This window comes from Haliaeetus albicilla, chromosome 10 (assembly GCF_947461875.1).
Source record: "Haliaeetus albicilla chromosome 10, bHalAlb1.1, whole genome shotgun sequence".
NCBI classification, from domain to species: Eukaryota; Metazoa; Chordata; class Aves; order Accipitriformes; family Accipitridae; genus Haliaeetus; species Haliaeetus albicilla.
The window spans coordinates 20327223-20348751 of NC_091492.1; the positions used below are offsets into that span (position 1 = coordinate 20327223).

A 21529-nucleotide genomic window follows, 5' to 3' on the forward strand; every position below is an offset into this window, starting at 1 on the left:
CAATCAGTGTGCCTAAAACTATCTCTGCATGTAAAATTATATAGCAGCAAGGACATGAGTATTTTATAGTTAATGCAATATGAATTTGATGCTTGGGAAATGCATTATTATGTTTTTAAGCACATACCAAGCATTTTTTCTTTTTTTGCTATTGTGCTCAGGACACTAAATATTTAACTTTATTCAACAATGGCATTAATCTAAATGAAATGAAAGATCATATCACATGGCAGTCAAAGTTCAGTGATCCAAAGCAGGTGAAACTCTCAGTGCAGTTTGTGATAACATCTTTGTGATCAGTGCATGCTTTCCTAGCTCCTTCACTCATAGAATTACCATGTATTTCCAATGGTGAAAACTGAAGACTTAATTTTCTATATTTCAGAGGAAGCTAAATATCTTCCAGTGTTTCAAACACAGAGAAACTGTGATAAGACTTAAGGAAAGAAAAAGGGTTAGATGTAGGGAAAAGACTCTCAAGTTCTTATATTAAAATACTTCTTCAGATGTAATACTAAATTTACAAGGAAAGTAAATACGAGTGAAAAAGTGGCAACCTTGAAATGTTAAAAAGCAAAAAACCCATAAATTTTTCTTTGAGTCTCCCCCCCCTTTATAGAAAGTTGCCCAATTTAAGCCATTACATAAAATGGCAATTGAGGCTTGTGGGCATTATTCCATGAATAACTTACATTACCCTCTTCTTGTTCTTTGGTGTTTCCATTGCTGCTGAGAATCTATCAAGTCCCTGAGTGCACTAACAACCCCTAATGACCCTGATTAGCTCCACCTGAGGTCTCCACTCCACAGACCCTGCCTATAGGTCCTGGAATCCATATAAACTCAGGCCTGGACTTTCAGTCTATACCTGAGCTATGTTGTTGGAGTGCCTGTTCTGAGTTCTACCACAGCCATGCTTCTGCTTGGCCATGTACCTTGTTGATACAGGCCCTGACCTATGGACTGAATTCCTGGCTTGACCTCAGCCCTGACTAACCACTGTGGTCCTGCTTGGTGATCATTGAGCTGTATCTGATGCTGGTTATTCTCAATGGACCTGATCTTGATTCTGACCCTGACATACAGATTGACTCCCTGGCTTGACCCTTGGACCAGCCTTGTCTGCATAACAACAAACAACAGGAGCCCTGAGTGAACCCACAGAAAAAGAAAATTTTCAATTTTCATGTTACTTTAGTCATCACTGGGCAAAGTAAGGTGTGTAATGTACAATGGCTGGGTTTTACTGTAACATACAAGGCGAGTTTTGGGGTAGAATGGGTATTTAGGGAAAGACATGCGTAGAACCCTTCAATTTATGAGCTCTTCTTCCCAGAAGTGCTTACAAGAATTTCTTCAACAAAATCAGTTTCTTCTGATTCTGATCTTTTTAAAAGTAGGATTAATCAGTTAGTGTAATGCTATTCAACGTGACAAATGCTAAGAGGATTAAACCAAGCCTTGTTCATGGATAGACTATAAAAGCACTATGTACAGAAACTAAACATTGCAATAGAGAAAAAGGGAATCTGGAATCGATTCTCTTTGATTCTGTTTTCTGCTTTACTCTTAACACTTCTCCTTTTTTCTAGAAGGCAAAGATTTTGTGATTTTCTTACCATGGACATCTTTAAGACTGCAAAAACTATTCCTAATTTTATCATAATGAAGTCAAGACCTTTTGAAACTTTTTGAGAGCACCTCAAAACTACCAAGAGGCTAGAAATCAGTACTATCACCTGGGATGAGATGTGAGCTACTCAAGTTCAAGAGTCAGGGTCTAGCTCAGCATGCTTATTGATGGTTTTGTTGGGGGGAAAAAAAAAAAAGTTGATTTCAGCATAGGCTGAACCAACTAGATTGCTCTGTAATGAATAGGATGCTTAATACAGCATTGTGGTTTTTTGTGAACCTTTCTGTCTCAATGACCTGAATCTTAGAATATGGTTCACAACTGAAACAATGGACAAAGTACCTCACCAGTTGTTTCAGTGACTTTAAGAGTATTATAATTAGGCCTAACTTTTTTAAATGAAGAGCCACACGGTGGCAGGAGAGAACAAAACATGTAAAAAACCTGCTCTGCTAAATGCTTCCTTGGATTTTAACTACATAATGCTCCCTTCTACAGTGCAGCTGAAGGTTCGTGGTTATATTTTTAACTCTAATGGACACAAACATAGTTCATTAGTTACAATGTTTAAAAAAATCTTCATGACTTCTAAGTTTCCGATACTACTCACCGAGTTCAATAGGGATTATACAGTGAATGTTAATATTACAGTAACTGTTGAAGTTATGTAGTATAGTTAAGATATGGAATCTGCAACATGTTTTTAGATTGTCTACATGCCACATCTTACCGTAGTATGAGGTGTCAATGACTAGAAGTGATCTTCACATAGCTATTTTCACTTTTATGGTGACTCTACCAGGTTAATGACAGGCCATAAATGGTGTTTCAAATTCATAATTCTCTGAAAATGAAGTATTTAGATCTTCATTTTTTATGTAATGTGCTACATTATGAACAGGTCTGCTATACAAAAATGAAGAGTCAGATTTTTCTAAATCTGACATTTTTAAAATCTACTAAAAGCAGTCCAAACTACTAATCCTCTGATTTAAGACCATCAGGGGAAACACTTCACTTTATGGACATTCATAATTACAATACACTAATGTTTCTAGATGTCTCAGTACAGTTAGCACTGTTTTCTAGTTAATAGCCAACAGAAATAGTGATGTACTTAGTTGTACACACTGTTAGTACTTATGCAATTGCAGCCAAAACTGGAGTGTAGACAGTTACCTTTGCAATCAAGATGCAGTTCAGGTAGCTGATTTCTATTAAATTAAGTGTATTTTGCAGTTGTAGCAGATGTATAATCTTCCTAACTTAAGACTTGTGACTGTTTAACCTGTACTGGAAGACTTTATAGCATCCTTTCCATTAATTCCATCGCTTAAATCACTGACTTCACACATTCCATAAAAACAATTTTCTTCTAATCTAAACCTTTTTTCAACTCAAATGAATCTAGTTTAAAATGTTGAACCTTTACTAAGAACCACCAGCATGACTTAAAATCACTGATTTAAGGGGGAAAAAGGACATGAAGGAATCAAATAGCATACTATTCTATTATTTCCATACCTATCAGTGCAAGAATTTCTCAGTACTCTAAACAATATTGTAAAGTTTCTTAAATCCTAGTGGCCATCATCATAACCCTGGTCATGCCCAACTCTTAATGCTAACAGGAGCTGCATAAGCTACTCACCCTCTCAGAGGACAGGGCTATGTCTTTAAATTGTGTTTTATTGGATTTTTTTCTTTAACCTACTAACAACCAGTGGAGATCTAGCTGAGGAGTTTTCTAATAAAGAACTGTTTTAGTGATTAACTGATCTGACAAGAAAGCATTTACAAAAACCTGAAACTGCCTTGCAACAGAATAGTTCTCACTTCTCTCTCTGTTGTCTTTGTATACTCAGCTTTCATAGCTGAACTTCTCAGTTTCATTCTAAGGCCATATTCTTCTTGATAATCTTAACTGAATTATTTCTCACTTGCTTTTCCACCCCAATCAAATATAAATTTTTCCTTACTCTTCCCTTTTCCCTCCACATGCAGAAAAGGGAGTAATACAAGAGTTATAGGATATAAAACCAGAGAAAAACTTCCCCATTGTTAATATTCGCTAATTCTGCATCCTCTAAAATATTTATTATGGATCAGACTCTTGCTTGAATGTGAAAGAATTTGCATGCCTATGTACTCTCCATGCCATCTTCTGTGTTAGCTTTCAGGTTCTTTTACTCCTTTCACCCAAGTCCTTCATGTAAACCTTTCTTTTAGTCCTGTTAATAGTAATCCTATGAGTTCCATAACTGTAGTCTTAACTGTCTTTAAAATGTCTCTTAACTTTTGCTCTACTTCTTCCTAGACAATGCTCTGCTGGTTTTGTTAAAGAAAAAAAAAATTCTTTAGCATAATGCAGTTGCCCTGTTTCTGCCTGCAAATAAGGATCTCTGTGATTTCCCTTGTGTTACCTCTTAAATTGCAAGTTGCCTCTAAATACCCATAAAGCTCCACTGTTTTAATGCAGACCTCTGTAATAACTATTTTACCATGATGCTTACAGAACACTTTTGATGTCAGCAGGCAACAAAAGGTGTAAGACTGATATGTTTTCTTCGTGTTCTTCTTTATCCTTCTTGTATACTGGCTATGTATAAACTAAAAATACTTCAGGCTCTCCTTCAATCCTGTTAATACAGCATTAATTCATTTTATCCAGCATGATCCTACTACAGTAAATGTGATAAATTCCTGATGTATACCCATGGATGTTCACAGCAAGTTTCAGGCTGGGTAAGACTTTAACGTTAGAAGATTATTAATTTTTGCAGACATGAGAAATTCAAACCATCTGGTCACCTCCTAGTACTCAGTGTTCTAAGCAGTGTTGCATTGATTCCACATAATGTTCCCTGTACTTCAGTGTAATCTGAGGTGATTTGACTCAGGTGACTAAAGTGTCCCTCTCTTAGCTCAGCCTTCTTGCTTGCTGTGTCATGAGAAATAGCTGGACACTGAAACCACAGAGACAGACTTCATAAACAAGGATGGAAGAGTTAGGAAGTAAGAAAAATAAGAGGAACTCAAATGAGATGAAAGATTATTTTTCTCAGAAGGGTCCGAGTGTCTCAAGAGTTACCAGTAAGACTGCTCCCACCTCCAAGTCACTGCTCTGAACTAGCTTGACCAATCAAGGGAAGGCTTTGCTTTCTATCAATCTTCCAATATAATCTATAACATGTATATGTAATGTACTCAACAAGAAGCATGAAGCATCACTGTCATAAGATGTAGCATTTTGGACCAAATCTACATTAGGTCTTAGGTTTGGCTGGGATTCAGTACTTTAGGAGAGGAGAATATCCACTGTTCATTGCCTGAATGGGCCTATTGGAATCCCTGTAGTTTTGTGATAGAGCACATTAGCATAGGTGAAGTGGTAAATCTCGCTACATTGATAGGCCTGATGTATACCTGTTCAAGGAAGAAGCAGTCAACCATGTCATCAGCTTATACTTCTACATTGACTCTTATGGACCCAGTTACATCATGGCTGTGTTGCCAAAAATATTAAACCCATGGGTTTTTATCTGTGCATACCAATGTTTGCAAGAATTAACTCTACTTGCTCTGTAGAAAAGTGAAATTATTTAAGGTTGCTGGTTTAGCATCTTTTACCACTCCTCAAACAGCCTTCAAAAGAAACATAGTTCTTAAAGATGACTGACTACTGGAGGCAGCTGTCCAAGGCCATTAATATGAACATAAGAGGACGGTTCTAACTCCTTGATGGACTGCATGTTTTACAAGTACTTCAGTACTGCAGTTGAGTAAAAAGCAGTGGAGAAAATGTGAGAACTGAATATTAAGGCAGAAAATTCACGCTATCTACTGTCAAAGCACGGAAGTAGAATATAGCTTATGTGCTGCTTTTCAATCTGTTGACCATAAGAAACATTCTCATTGTTTAGTTAACTTAGTTTAGGTCTCTATACTAAGTACTGTAATTTCAGTGGAAAAGCAGCAGCTGGTAGTAAATGATTCTGAATCCTCAGAGTAACAGCTTTCAATTCAAAACTGCCTTAATTAATAATTTCATTCTTCCCTAGAATGCATTTACTGATCTGTGAATCTTACTAGTTCCCTTTTTAAGACTCCTGGATGCTGGGCAGAATGCAGCCTGAGCAGCAAAGTTCACTTGTCTGTGAGTGACAGGATAAAAAGAAAAGAAAAAAAGTCTGACTCACTATTCCTTACCCATTGATTTAAAAAACCAACCAAACAAAAACCAAACACCACTGCAGCAGGCAGTATTGCACAGACTATATATCTGGCCACTGATTGCTTTATAGTCTGTCCTCGGTTAGGCATAGCTGAGCATAAGGCACTTAACAAGCAGTCAGTGCTCCCATAAGGCTTATTGAACAGCAAATGGAACGAAAAAAGACTGCCTCATTCACGAGATAGACGATACACACACAGAGATGGTTAGGGGTTTAACCCAATTCCTAATAAGAAGATTGATTATAGCTAGGTATGGGGCACAGGCTGATAGAAAGGATAATTCCGGTTGTGTAGCTTGTACTAAAGTTTGTCTGGGTCTTTTCCCAACCTGTAAATTGTGAAATGCTTGGCTCCTTGTGGCCTAGAACTCTAGTTCAGTTGCAGTACTCATGCTTACTATCTCCTCATCTGTTCTGTGGTGGTGTTGAATAGTGAGTGACTCCTAGCTCAAGAACATATTGGGCAATACAGCTTCACTTTTTTATGCAGTATATAACTGAAGTTGCTGCTTTTATTGTGAGATAATGCCACATTGCTATATTGAATATACTAATAGCAATTAAAGAGCCATTAGTGAGGTAAAAAAAGAGTGGTAGGTGGATGGGGTAAAGTCTAAGTGATTTCATCTGCTGCTTACTCTTTGCTGCAAACAAGGTCTTGCTAAAAACTTATTTACTTTAATTTTAGTGAAGGAGTCCTATTGATGAAAAGTCCTCTGTGGTGTGGACTCTTCTCCTATTGAGAAGTAAAAATGACTTTTTCATAACAAGCAGGAATAACAAGCACATATGCAAAGTTTAGAGAAATATTCTTCCATCAACACATAAGGATTTTACTTCCCCGTGTTTATTTCCATTTACAAGCTAAATTAAAACAACTCAAATATTGTTGGTTGTTACATAATCAGATTTTGAAAAGTAAGTTCTAGTTAGTATTTGTAATTTCTTGGTAAAGATCAGTGACATAGCTATTTAGCAGCTGTTCAGAACAATGTACAGGAAATTACAGTATGTTTCTTAGTAATCAGTAGTTATCTTGATCTTACTACAAATTATTGACTTTAAAATAAGGAAGAGTAAGCATAAAAAATTTTAGGCACAATCGAAACAAAAAAACTTCAAAAGCAAACACTTCATGCCATGCAGTTTTTCCACAGTCAGTTTGCACACATTCACAAAACAACAATAAGGTCCTTGCAAGCACTAAATTTATCGGTTTCTTATGGCAAAGTCCACTTTATTCTACAAGACAAGAAAAAATAATGCTTTTATTTGTATGGTGAAGTTCTTATGTTATTAGAACTTTGTACTGCTACCATAATTTTCTTACACATAAAAAATAGTATCAAGGATCTCTCCTTCCCTCCCACCAGAACCCGATCCCATTCCTCCATAATTTAATAGACATTTTGGAAGCTTAACTAGATCAAACTTTTTGAGGCTACTCACAGTATGTATATTTAATATATCAATAGTTTAATTGCCACTGAAGTATACAATGTATTTGACATCAAATATAGCATGAAGTCTATAACTATGTTTGCCATAAAACACAGAATTCTCATACCTCCTGTTTTTTTCTGAAGAGGCAAGTCACACTCCACATTTTATTTGTTAAAACCTATTAACACAAGATAATTCAGTAAATGAGCTTGACTGTGTAAACAACCCTTATCACTTTCAAACCTAAATAAAGCAATGAATAAAAACAGCTTTACATTTTCCATCTACCCAAACAAGTTTTGTGTGTTGTTAATATACTTCAAAACCATTCTTACCCATATCAAGAATTTAAGTATGCTCTCTTAAAATTGTAGATTATATAAGGCTTTTTGAGCATCTAACAATTGTTTCTGAAGGAAAACTTAGCTTTAAACTTTCAAGGCTTCTGTTTTCTGCACACAGACTTTCTAGAAATCATAAATAATTTCAATGGAAAGTAAAAAAGCATATTCCTTACACTTCGAGCTTCTAGCCACCTTGCTGAGGTTCTTAGCACCAGTGAAATAGTGCTAATTTCATGATGTGGATACTAACTTAGGAACTGAACTAAGTTGTCAATGCCAATTCTTTTATAACACACAAAACAAACCCTAGTAAATTTTACTTGTCTCTAGCTTTACCTGGACTGCTTAGCAAACAAAACTGAGAGTATGAGGAGAAAGCACTACTGAAGGAATGACAAAGAATCACATTATTCACTAATTCTATATTCCCTGTTAGAGATTTTCTGTGCTTACTAAAGTATCTTCTTGTTTGGTTACAACCAAACTTTTCTTCTTGTCTTCCTCTGTTACAGTCTGACTCATCTGTTCAAACAGCTTTGATATCTTGGCAAATCGCAGGTGATTCTGAAATCTTCGTGCAGCAAAAGCGTAAAGTAGAGGATTAACGCAGCTACTGATGAATACAAGTGCTCCAGAGATGTATACTCCTCTGCCTACAATTTCATCCAGTGCCAAAGACAACTCCTCGTTAGAGAGTTCTATCTGAATTGAAATAATATCTAGGATGTTAAAAAGATGATGAGGGAACCAGCATAAAATGAATGCCACCACAATGCTGGCAATGAGCCGTTCCGATCGCCGCTTAGATTGGTAAGTCATTCTGCTTATTCTTCTTGCAACACACATGTAACAAGTGCAAATAATTAAAAAAGGGATTACAAAACCTGCAAGAGTCTCCAGCAGAAGATATGACACTTTCTGTCTATTAGAAGAGTAGCTGCGACATGTGCATAGTAGTCTACCATTCATTTCTTCTGTCTCTTGAAATGGAATGACAGAAATGCCGAAAGTAATAGACAGGAACCAAATGAGGAACACGATTAAAGAAATCTTTTCTTTCGTTTTGTATCTTTGAATTGTGAAAGGGTAAAACACAGCCATTAATCGCTCCAAGCTCAGTGCTGTAATTAGAAATATACTGGCATACATGCTGCAGTAAATAACGAAAACCAGTATTTTGCAGAAGATGACTCCGAAAACCCATGAGTCAGCAAAGGAATAAATCCAGACTGGTAAAGTAATCAGTACAAGGACATCTGCAATGGCCAGGTTCAAGATCAGCAGGACTGAAGGAGATACTTGCTTCGTTTTTGTACAAACAGTCCAGATGACAATGCAATTTCCAGGGGTCCCAATAATAAATGACAAGCTCAGTATTATGCAGACTACTGACCTCACAATATTCCACGTTGAGTGGATACTGCTTTCCTCAGCTTGACTCATTCTGGAAATTCTTCAGTTCTTCTTGGTTGCCAATATCCTCGGTGCTTTGCACTCTGCTTTTATTCTGAAGGCGTAGTGAACTACTCAAGAGAAAGTTCTCCAACTGACACTCTGTAGACTAATGTGGCTTATGAGCTCACATCCTAATGCTCACTCTTACAAATGTCTGACCACATGTAACAGCTCCGGTTGTTTAGGAAGACAGTGTGTGTTTTTGCATACAAAGCAAAAAAACCCAAAACCCAAAAAACCCCCAGTGCAACACCTGACTTTGCTTTCAGTTATATAACCACCATACTTCAGCAGATTTTAAAGCATGCCAGTGGTCTTTCAAAAGTGTCCCTGTTTAAAGAAGCTTGCTACTTTCTTAGAGTTACTGATCTAATCAACAGCTCTGAGGAGAAAGAAACCCTCTTTATGCTATTCTACTCTTGTTTGTATGAATAACTCAACATTTCGTTTTATAAAAGCCAAAAAAAGAGGGGTGGCAGATAAACCACAAATGTGCACTATATGTTTGACGTGAAGTTCCATTCCAAACCATAAAAATTTGTGCTTACTGCCTTAATGTTATCTTTTTTAATTCAGCAGAAGACAGTTGATCATGCTTTAGAAATATGCTGGCATAAAGGAAATCAACATTTGTCCTACAGTGAGACTGTACTGGTACACTGCGTGGGAGTTGTATTTCTAATGCTTTGGGAAATTTCAGTCCTGTAGCCAAACACTAACCATGTGAATAGTCTGGATATAGGGTTATAGGAGGAAATGCTCCATGTCAGAGAGAAAATACATTATTATGTTGTCTTCCTGCTGTGCCAACAATGGGCTATGACTTTATCTCCTAGGAAACTTGGTAGTCAGTGCAGTATTCAAATCCTGTGTGAATCCTAAATTCTTCAGTGTCTGGCCAAAGAATATGAAAATATTTTGCAACCCTGATGTCAAAACATCTTCTTTTGAAGTTCATTTCTAAAAAGTTAAAGGAGGAACTAAAACAGCAGCACCAACAGAAATGTTCAAGAGTCACAGAAGTGAAACTGGAAGGGTATTTTCCATAAAAAAGATGCACAGAAAAAAGGAGTTAGGCATAGTGCTCTCTCTTAAATTTAAGACTGTGATACAGATTATTTCCCTAAGCGTTGAGGTAGAATTTTATAAACCTGGCAAACATAGTGCGTCATAGTAAGTTGAAAAGTATCTCTGACCATGGAAAAAGGATTGCAACACCCCCCTCCCCCAAATCAGCTTAGCTGATTTTGATCTCATAAGAGTATAATGAGATCAAAAGCAAATCCAGAATAACTCCACTGAAGTTGAGTATTATATCTTCAAAACACTATTTGTGTAATAAAGATTTTAATTTGCATTTAATCTGATACATGATTCCAGTTCCTTTTGTTTTTAATGACATTTAATACAGATTGGGTAGGGGAAAAACCCTAACCCATGTTTGTATTCTAAAGGGAATTTCTGAAAACTACTTGTGAAAATTAACTAATGAAAGGAAGTGCTGGGCTATGGCTCTTCTTCTAATGAAATCACCTTTATACACATCATTATTTCTCCAGAAGTAACTTTGGAAGGGCTCTTTATTAATTTATTGCCAGTGGCATATCTAGATTGAACTAAGTTGCAGATTTTTATTGAAAAAAAATAAATCCTCTTGTCACCTGATGCTACAGGGACAGGCAGGTTCTTTTAGGTAAAGTCTGAATCTAGATTATGATTATTGTATCACATGCTGATTATTAAGAATTGGACCTGATCTGCAAAGGGCCCAGGTGACTAAAAGCCTAGGTAACTAAAGACTTGAGAGAGTAAGAAAGCTATACTGATTACTAGAAATTCTGCTTAACTGAAAGCTATGATAATTGCTAAAAATTCTGTGTAACAATAAGCTATGCTAACTGCTAGAAATTGTAGATAACAATAAGCTATGCTGATAATTAAAAATTTTGTCATAATAAAGCTCTAACTGTAACAACAACCCTGTGTCCTGTCCTCATTCTACCAAGAATCCCTAAAAGAACCTGTATGTTCCTGTAGCATTGGGTGACACCTCTGTAAGATTTTCCTCTTTAAAACTTCACTTTTGGTGGCAAAGAGCAGTTGTCTGTACAAATATTGGTATCAGTATTAGTGTAGTTGTAATCCAGTCGTGTATGGATCTGGCTGAACTTCAGAAGCATCTGTCCTTACATTTTTCAGAAACATGTTTCTCCACTTCGGTGCAAGTTTGCTTGCCAGATGGCCTCTGCCTCTGGCTGTATCTTTCATTTAAACAAGAAAACAAATGAATCTCAGAATTGCAGCAACAGCCTGGGATTTCTGTTTCAAAAAAGGTCCCAGGCAGGTGTTGAAATGCTAAGACTTCCTTGAGTAAGATTCTGAAGACAGGCTATTAGACTTAATATCACAGATACTAGAGTTAACATTAGCTAAGAAGGAGCATGTTTCTGAAGAGCTCTATGTGACTGTTGGATCACTATGAAAACTTCAAACTGTTTGTAAGCTGTCTTTAATATTCTCTGAAAGTGTCTGACTGTTATTTGCCAAATTTACACTAGTAGTATACAAACTTTATGGGAGACTTAACAAATATTTCCATTAACAAGGGGAGCAGTGTAGTATGTTCAATAACATGCTAAACACAACAGTGGCTAAACAACTCAGTATCTTACACATTCTAGTGACCAAATGTGGGTGGAGCTTTTAATGTATGAATATGCAGTTGGACTTCTGACCACGTAAGCTCTGGTCTAATTTTATTAACAGCAGTGAAATTAGGCTGCATTTCTGTGTTTTTAAAAAAAAAAAAGGAAAATCTGTAAAGTTTTTTGTATGCATGCGTATTATATGTAGTGCAACAATTCAGTCATTAACACAGGAACCTTTCTGTTAAGTCTGTTACCCTTAAATTGGCAAATAACTTCTGAAAACTTTCCAAGATCAAGGTCTATGCTACTGCTAAGAAACATTTTGAATAGAATTTGCTTTGGCTTAAATATTAGGGGTGTGTTTAATTCATCCTGCAAATTATTTATTTTTCTTCGTATGCGTGCATGAGCTTCCCTCTGGTGGATGGTCTGTAATTTACACTACCACTGAGCATTTTCAGGCAGCTGTGTTTGGACCACTAAATGCAAATTATAATTGATACTTCCAGCTTTTGCATATTTATTCTGAGAATCAGAATTTCACTTCCAGATGCTGAAAGTCTTTGGGCTAACAGCCTCTGCTCAAAGTGCATCCACCCCTCCATGCAGTAAGAGCATGCCTGTAACAATTTACAGAGTAGCTGATGCATGGGAAATCTGTATCACGTAACTTGTATGAATAGCTGCACCAAAAATACTTTCTAAATCCTCTCTAATTTTTGTCTGCAGAAGGATCCCCTGGATGTTTTTCTAATAAGTGATTGTAGAAGAATGATCACCAAGTACTGTGTATCTGCTGAGATGCTGGAAACTGACGTTAGTAACCTTGTTTGCCTGCTAATGCTGCAGGGAGGAAATTACTAGTCTAAACCCCTTAGTTCTTCAGCCATTGAAACAAGGTAGTATTTGCAGGATTGGTATAGCTGTCTTACAACAAACTCAATTCAATGGTGCTATTAACAACAGTGTGAAAGTGGAACACTTTGCCTTGATCAGAGAATTATGGGCTAGTTCATAGCCGATCTAATGTTGCTTTCTTGATGACGGGAAGGTCTCCTATAAAAATGGGATCTCATGGTGGTGTGCAGCAGCTAATAATGTCTCTGCTCTGCAACTACTGCAAAGGAAAGTGCAGTGTAGGAAAAGACACGTACCAGACATTTCTAAGATCTTGCAAAAACTGTGACAGCAGCCCATGAGGTAGCAAGTACAAAAAAGAACACTCTCAGTGCTTCTTTACCAACAGAGAAAATAACTTAGTGAAGAGCTACCCAGGGGTCAGTTCCAGAATATAATAAAAGATGTGTACCTTGCACTATAAATAGAAAGTTTGAAATATTCTGTGCCATGTGCATTGTTGTTAATCAGTCTTCTAATAATGTTACAAAATTATACCCCTTAGCCAGCTCAGTAGCAAATAACGATAGTTATATATGACTGACCAGAGAAAAGATTTCCTGTTTGTTATGTTCAGGGAAAACTGAGGTGTGCTTACAAGGCACCTGTTGTACATGCATCAATACTTGCTTACATATTGGTACCTTTCTTACCCTAACAGAATGATCACAGACAATCAGAACACATTTCCAGCAGTTGTGAAACTATTCAAGTATATGTTGAAATACTTTCCTTGGACAGACACGCCAGGTTCATGAGAGCAGAAGTGCTAATTAAGATAGTGTAGAACTATATTTTATCATTCTGACTATCAGCACAAATACGAATAACAATTATGCAGATATTATGGAAAACTTATATTTTCTCAACATTATTATGAATGTATACAGTTTTAACTTCCTGTTATTCACAGCACAAGCTTTCAAATAGTAAATGTATAGATTTGTTACAGTTTAAGGTGAGACTTCGGCCTGTTCTAAAGCAGCTATCACTAAGCTACTATTTGTATGTACACAAACAGTTGCTAGCCAAAATCCTTATCTACACAAGCATATCTGGCACCACAATTGCTACTGGGTAAATCAAATAGATTGTTTACATACTCTTCCTTTTGAGTAATAAATTACTGATGACAAATACTGCTTGGATGATTTGCTGCCAAATGTTACTAGATTTTTTTTTATTGTTTAGCTAAACTTACTGCCATTCCTAACTCATTTGCTGGGATTGCATGTAAATACTATACTACTATAGGATCAATGTCTCTTTTTGTTATTCAGCAGTGTAATGAAAGAAAGTCTTTAGCAGTGCATCTCTTAGCGAAGGACCCATGATTAAAAAAGCAAAGCCATACTTTGCTGTGCATGTGCTGCAGCAACACATGATAGCTGGTTTTTTGCATGTAAACCAGGCATACACTATTTCCTATAGCATACTCTTACATAAAAGTATCTGTCCATGTAGTTATCTATTTTCAGCACAGGGTGGCACTGGGAAATCATCCATATTGGTTTTCTGGCTAAGTCTGCAGGCCATGGAGGTGTAGCCTTTCTCTGCACATGGTGCATGGCTTTCAAGGCTGAGACCCATAGAATTGATTGTTTTGCATAAGAAGGTTAGATGATCGTGACTTAAATTTCAGTATTGTTTCTGGTTTATTGATAACTTTATAGATAAAAATCACAATGTCTTTTCTGTCTTGCAGATCATGTTATTTTCTAAATACTCATATTTCTAGCTCTCTTAGTTCTGTTTAGATACATGTCCATTTCAAATGTTACATTCTGCTGTAACTAATACAATAAGGGCAGCTCCCTCCACAACAAAAATAACGGAATCGGATTTAATCTTCTATGCCTCTGAAGTAATAAAATTTGGAAAGTTTGGCAATGATATTAACAATTGTTCCGTCAGCGTAGTTTCCATTAGTGTGTTCTTGTAGTCTCTTTGAAAAGCAGATCAAATTGCAATCTCTCATGTTGTGAAACAACCCTGCTTAGCAGATTTGAGCAGCTTCCAAGTCTTATTTAATTCCTTTAATACACAAGCATTGAGCCACTAGCTCAGGCCCTAGTGTGACATGAAGCCTTGTTTTTGTGGCCTTACACCAGGACGCTGGTCAACTGTGCTGAAAGTAGAAAGATTGTACTAATTTTATGAGGAATACAAGGATTTTCTCCTGCTCTGTAGCAGCCACCATAGGTGTGTTAGCTGAAGAAACTTGTAGAGGAACACTTATGCCCTCAGTCACTTAGTAATTAGCATACCTGGTATGTTGTTCTGCATAGCTAGAGAAGCTAGCACGTTCGACCATGCTGCTCTTCAGAAAGATCTTGTCCAAGCATTCTTAATCTGAAATAACAAGTAGTAAGGATTGATTCTGAGATGCCACACACAGCTATAGTAACAGCTAAACACACACATAATATATTGTATGGAAAAAGTGTAAGATACGCAATCTTCAGGCACAGCTAATTTTCTATCATTCTGTAATGTGATCTATTGCTTCTGTAGAATTTTTATTTAATATTAGAAATGGCTATGAATAGTAACTTCTCCACTAAATGAAGTAAGTGTTTTCACTGGCAGAAAGTGCTAGCACCATTTTCTTAGTTAAAAATCTAATTATTTATGGATTTTAATAGAATGTAAGGTTAACAGACTCTAAAGTCATCTGATCTCATATTATTCTTACGTTTGACTCTTGAGCCTAATAACATGATCTGGGTTTAGGCACTCTTATTTCTTATGTTCTAGTGTTGAGTCAGACCAAAAAGTCCTTTTAGCCCAGTATCTTGTCTCTGATGGCAGCCAAAAGCAGGTGCCTAGAGAAAAACACAACAAGAAGCCACGCATGACTATACTTGCCCCATATATTCTCTAGCATTTAGCCAGTTACAGCTGAGGAGTTTCCTGAGCCAAGTATGGTTTCTCTGTGTTTCATAAAGCTTTGTGGACATTTACTCTGTAGAGTTCCTAAGTCTATCCTTGAACTCATGTAAACTTTTAGCACCGCAGCTTTGATACATGCTGCGTGACAAATCACCTTTTGTTTGATGGTCTCCTGTTAGCTTCATCTGGCTCCCTACAGTTCATGTGTTGGAAGAAACAGTGAATAGTTGATCCCTGTTCTTCCTTTCCATAGTACTTATTTGACTAAACCCTACACCTGTCAGTCATTTCTTATTTCCAGACTGAAGAGTTCTTACATACATGATCAATCCCTATATAGAAACGATTCTACACTTTTCATCATCCCTGTTGCCTTCTCTCTTCATTCATTTCTTTTATATTCTCTTTGAGACAGAGGAACAGACTAGTCCTGAAGTTCGAGTTCAATTAAACTGCAGCGTGCTGCACAGGGAGAATGAAAAAAACCAAGTTACATGGAGATCTAATATCCCTCATCTCAAGTCTGTCTCTTTCACCCTGCCACAGTGTAAAAAGGAGGATAGCTTGGCTGTCTATACTTAAACTGCTGTCAAAAATGTCCTTATTTTTTTGAAAATTGGGGATTAGTTTAGTTTACATTCAAACCACAAAAATAATAATTAGCTTTTTTTTTCTCAATGCCAGTCTGTGCTCTAGCATTTAGAAGACTTTGTTCCAAAGGTCACTGTGTCATTCTTCCTTCATTTAATCCAGATACTCCACAATCATAGAAATCCTCATGTGATGCAACTACCTTGTAATCCTTAAACCATAGGTTGTCCTCTGTCTTGTAGAGCTTTGTATCTCTCTCTGCTGTGCGTCCTATTCTGTGCTTAAATCTTTCAAAGTCAAGTATCATTTAAATATGCCATTATTTGGTATTGTATGAAAAGCAGTTTTAATTGTGTATGTTATTTTTTCTTGGTAGCTTTGTGTCTTGTTATGTCTATCTGCATGGGAAGCATTTAGGCCTCAATGGTATTGAATGGTACTGCTTTAATATCTATCCTTTCCCTACACAGTGAAAGTGTGACTACTTTTTTCATGATTGCTGTTTTCCTGTCTTTTGAGTTGCTACACATTAACCAAGTTGCGTGGTGTTCTACCACAATATTACTGAAACTACTGCTATAGCTCTGCTGCCTTGATTCCCTTCTGTATTAGCTGGATGTACTTCATGTTGGTACAGCAAAATGTTTGCTACGTGCAATATATCCCGATACAGAGTACTGGTTTTCGGCACATTTTGAGGTCTGTTACCGAGTGAAAAACAGACTACGTTGTAGGGAAAACATGGCTAGGGCTCTTGCTAGACATTGCTGATGAGGATCAGTCAATCAAATTATTAGGGGTCCCCCTCATGACAAATCACAGATCCAGTCACAAACTTTATCCAATTTCTAGTTCTCTGATTCAGGTTTTGAACAATGTTAGGCTGAATCTATAGTTTAGGAGGTTTGCTAGGTTATTGTCATCATGTAATACTATCTTCTATACAAGGTTATACAGACATCAAGAAGACAACTCTAAAGCATGTAAAACCAGACATTTAAACAGAACTTAAATTTTGAAAATCGTTAGCCTTTATTTTGTTTGAGAACAGTCATCTTCTGTAAGCACAACAGAAAAAATCAGTACTGTCTAGCAGCTTGCCAAAATGAGGAAATATCCAACAAAACAGAGTAAGACAGAAGCTTTGAGTGAATTGTTTTCTCCAGCTAATCAAGGCATCTTTGCAGCCCACAAACACAGCAAAACTGTTTTCACAGGTTACATTAGGGTGAGGTCCAAGTAGAATAGTTGAAATTGCCTCATAATGGTATATATCCTTTAACAGGAAATCATGAGACCGATTTATCTGCCACATGAAAGCTCATGTATTTCTTGCTTTCAGCAGAAAATTTGTTTTTATGTCACATGATAGCAGTACTCGTTTTCTACCACTTCTTCGGCTTGTAATCTGAGCAGCTTCACTTCCAGCTGTTAAACACTGATAAGCAAATGATTTTCACCATACCACGAAGAAACTATTAAGAGTGTTATTCTAGTAACATATTGGCAATGTAGCATGTTAGCAATATTTAAAGCATCTCAAGCTGTTTATAGCATATTAATTAAAAACAAAACAAAACAGTTGTTCCACTAAATCCATTTTCTCAAAGTACTATGTCCAGGCAGTCTCTGGCAAGCTTCCCCTTTCTAACAACTGTGCAAATGTCTTTAAAATATCATTTTGCAGTTTATCACATGACAAATTAGTTCACTGCCCCCTGTTCAAAATGCCCTCCACTCAGTGTTAATCCCAGAAATGGGTTAAATGAATTGGTGGAATTTTATTTGAATTGTCATTTTATATTCTCCTTGTATTATTTGCCCAGTAGAACTATCAGAATAACTGTCCTAAGTTTGATCCTAGCTATGATTTGAACAAAAGGATTAGAACAATGACCTTCAAAAATCCCTTCCAACCTTAATTTTCCTGTATTTTTCCACTGACATGTTTGACACAGCCTGACACAATGCTACTCATGATGCTGCTGATTAAACCATTTTCCCATGATTAACCATTCCCAACTGCCCGTGTCCCTCAGCCTAGAAGGGAACTATGTCCTTATAGGAATCACCAAGCAGTACTTTTTAACTTAACATGCCCGAGGGGTGGGATAGTAAGTATTTGTGCACAATTTACATACATTTATAGGCTATTTATCTCTTTCTTTGGAAAGTGCTATCAGCCAAACAGCAGATCAGGCATTTATTTTTACATGCACTGACAGTCAAAACTCAGATCTGAACAATTCATTTTGTTAATGTTGTTCATTTTGTTTGTTTTTTCAATGTTAATTAAGAAACTTAGGTAAAATTTAGGTCAGTCTTTCTTGGTTCTTAACTGTAATCAGGTTTCCTACTCATATATAGGTTTTGATGTGATCGTCTGGATTTGAAGGATAGAAAATAAATGGGTGGTCCACATACCTCACATCTCCACATCTATGACGACTGTTTGCTTTATAGATGCATCTTTTAGTGGTATTGCATACACATTTCAGATCCAAAGAGCCATAATTATAAAATGAAGAAAAAAAAATATCTTTACCTATCCCTTAAACTCAGTTAAACTCATATCAGCTCATTTTTTAATGCACCCACTAAAGAGAAACTCTCAGATTGTTTCTTATAGGCTGAAGTGAAGTCTCTCAACAAATATGATCAGAGACAGATGATCTTCCATCCTTCAGTGTTTGAACAATTTAGCACTGAAAACAAGTGAGCGAAACTGTAATGAGACTAGATAAAGACCAACATTCCCCTCAATAAATTACTAAATGACTGACATCAGTTTCAGTTCTTCTGGATACACTTGTGTTTCCCGAAATGGATTCACTTTTGTCAGTAGTCAGTTGGATCTAGTAGTAGCAGTGTTGTGTCTTTTTAGCTAGCAAATTTCCTAAGCCCTGTATTTCTCAGCAACTTCCCCGACACCCTGCCCAACTGGGATACCAAACAAGGTGTGACACTGGATGAAATTGCTTATTAAACAGAAGAGTGGTCTCCTTGCCTTTTCATTATATGTGGGCTAGAATCCTGAAATGCTGCTGTTTGACTCATGCTACATGACAAACAAGATTTCTTTTGCTTTCTTTGACAGGTATGTCACTGTGCCCTAGCCACTCTTACAGTCTTGTAAGACATGTTAGCCTTAAAATAACAGTATGCTGAATTCTGCTTTTTCTCTAAATCTTCTTTTCACCTGAGAAGTATCTTGCCTGCAGATCAAAACCACCTTGTTAGCCTTCTACCTCAGAGGGCACAAATAGTTTCTCTGCACAGCAAAAAATGTCAGGTTCTACCACTCACGCAACATGCTGGGAAGTTGTTGTAATTTATGGGAACTTGTGCAAGACATAAGCTGTCCCTGAGGGTTCAACCTACTCAGTTTTCATCACAACATAGATTATATTTTCAACTCTTTTCCTCATATATTCATCATACACAGAATTGTATCTCCCTTTCTGTATCCCCCCTTCCTGTGCTGCCTTTAATTATTTTTTTTTAATTCCACATTTTCCTAGCTTCAGTTTCAAAATTCTTCAGTGGCCCAACCCAGAACACCAACTCTGAGTAAATCTTAAGTAAAACTCCCAGTATCTTAAGTACCAGAATACTTGCTAAGAATTTCTCACTCCTGGATTCTAATAAGATTCTCTTTGACTGAGTAGGAACTTAGCTTGTTAGTCATTAGATCCTCACAATTTACTATGAAGCTCTATTATGTGGATGGTTTACAAGGACGAATTGATCTGCTTTAGCAAAACGTGAGCCAAAAGAGTAATATGATCGCTATTATATAGATTAAAAGTTTGAAGATAGGAGAGATGAGTGGCAGGATCTATTAATTGTGGAAATCCTACCTTGGCAAATGGCTAGGCTCTGATGTTCTAGGCTGATATTCATGTAAGCCTGCATTTCTATACTTCCACTATGCAATTGCCCTCTTCCCTTTTTTCTGGCCCTGTTCTGCACTGTAACCAAATTCAGCCCGAAAAAGACTGAGGAACTGATTTCAGGTCTTGTTTACTGTCCTAATGCTAGTGAGCAGCAGCATGGGGAACAATATGGAAGTGAATGTGAAGTGCTGAGGAAGCAGGGAGAAGGGAAAGGAAGGGAAAGTATCTTTGCAGCCCTGGTTCAAATGCATGTCAGATTGTGTTCTGGGACTATGCTACTGCACTTATATGCATGTACAGCTGGAGTTTAACAAGTGCAGTGACTTTCTAAAAAGTCTGCTAACCTGTCCAACAGTGGATTTAAAAAAAATTTTCTTTGCTAAAGGTAAGAAATCAATACCCTCTTCAGGTAGTCCAGAAGTGGAACCCTCCCCTGGCTAAATTTAACAAAACTGGGCTGCAAATTGAACTAAATGTCTGGTATATTTATGGAATCTTCTATATTTAAAGTTTCACTCTGAAGAAATATTATTATACAGCCAAGTGCTGCTATTTAAAAAAAAAACCAAAAACGCCTCCTTCCAAGGCATACTCAGCTCTCAAGAATAATATATGTTTATGACTGTCCACATTTCAGGTCAGCTGCAACACATAATTATTATCATAGGTCAGTCACAACTGTACTAAAACCAAAATACATTGTACAGGTATGACTGACTTCAACTGCGTCTCAAACCATTCTTGAGAAGGAAGGGATTAAACTTGCTTTTTGCCTCCTGAGTCGAGTTTTAAGGGCTGATTTTTAAATTTTTTTTTTAATAAACAGTTATCTTGATCTCTAGAAAGTGAAGAAAGATCATATTGGTGTTGTATGATTTTATTTTAGTCCTGGTTTTTCAAAATACCAGGACTAAACATGGTATTGTCATGTTAGTTTGACTGGTTATGTTTAAACAGTGGCCAGGATTCCTGCTGATTTAGGAAAACTTAGAATGGTAAATCTGTCGTGTTAAGGAGCACTGGAAATCCTTGTGGTACAGATAGAAGAATTATTAGTGGGAAAAAAACCTGCCAGCTTCACTAAAAAAATCTGTATTCTCTAATGAAGCTTAAAACTGAACAAGTGTGCTGTTCTGAATGTGAACTTTATAGAATCTGACTCCTTGTGGCAACGTAAAACACTCTAGTCTTTCTAAACTCCTTATACCTCTGTACATGTTAGTTTTTATCAATGCATAGGCTTATGGAGGTTTCTGCATAGGCTTGACTTCTCACTAGTTGTTTCCTTCCTGGCCTTGGGCATAAGTTCAAAATTGTGCATACGAACGTAACTTATTTAAAGCTGAATACTTGGGCTGGTCTGTAATGTTTGGGGCTTGGAAGGAAGGAAATGTGACAGATCTGTATTATAATATTTTCCAAAGACAAAGAGAATTTTGGGGAATTCAAGAAGAGATGTCATACTGATGTCTGCAGGAAAAAATGAAATGGGCAG

The 21529-nt window shown here is 36.8% G+C and overlaps 1 protein-coding gene and 1 long non-coding RNA gene across 4 annotated transcripts in view; both read right to left on the reverse strand.

Moving 5' to 3' along the window:
* LOC138687098 (uncharacterized) overlaps nucleotides 1–21529 on the reverse strand; it is a 44060-nt gene that overhangs the window by 18585 nt on the left and 3946 nt on the right. For all 3 annotated transcript variants that reach the window (XR_011326434.1, XR_011326436.1, XR_011326435.1), the window contains exon 2: nucleotides 14923–15007. This is a non-coding gene — a long non-coding RNA (uncharacterized lncRNA). The remainder of the gene's footprint in view (nucleotides 1–14922; nucleotides 15008–21529) is intronic.
* LOC104317064 (leukotriene B4 receptor 1) lies at nucleotides 6700–10296 on the reverse strand. The gene has a single exon (XM_009917713.2). It carries the CDS (start codon nucleotides 9096–9098, stop codon nucleotides 8088–8090), a length of 1011 nt encoding a protein of 336 aa, XP_009916015.1. The 5' UTR covers nucleotides 9099–10296; the 3' UTR covers nucleotides 6700–8087.

Excerpts from the sequence above, each read along its gene's own strand:
- LOC104317064 (XM_009917713.2), bottom strand. The coding sequence starts at position 9,098 with ATGAGTCAAGCTGAGGAAAGCAGTATCCACTCAACGTGGAATATTGTG.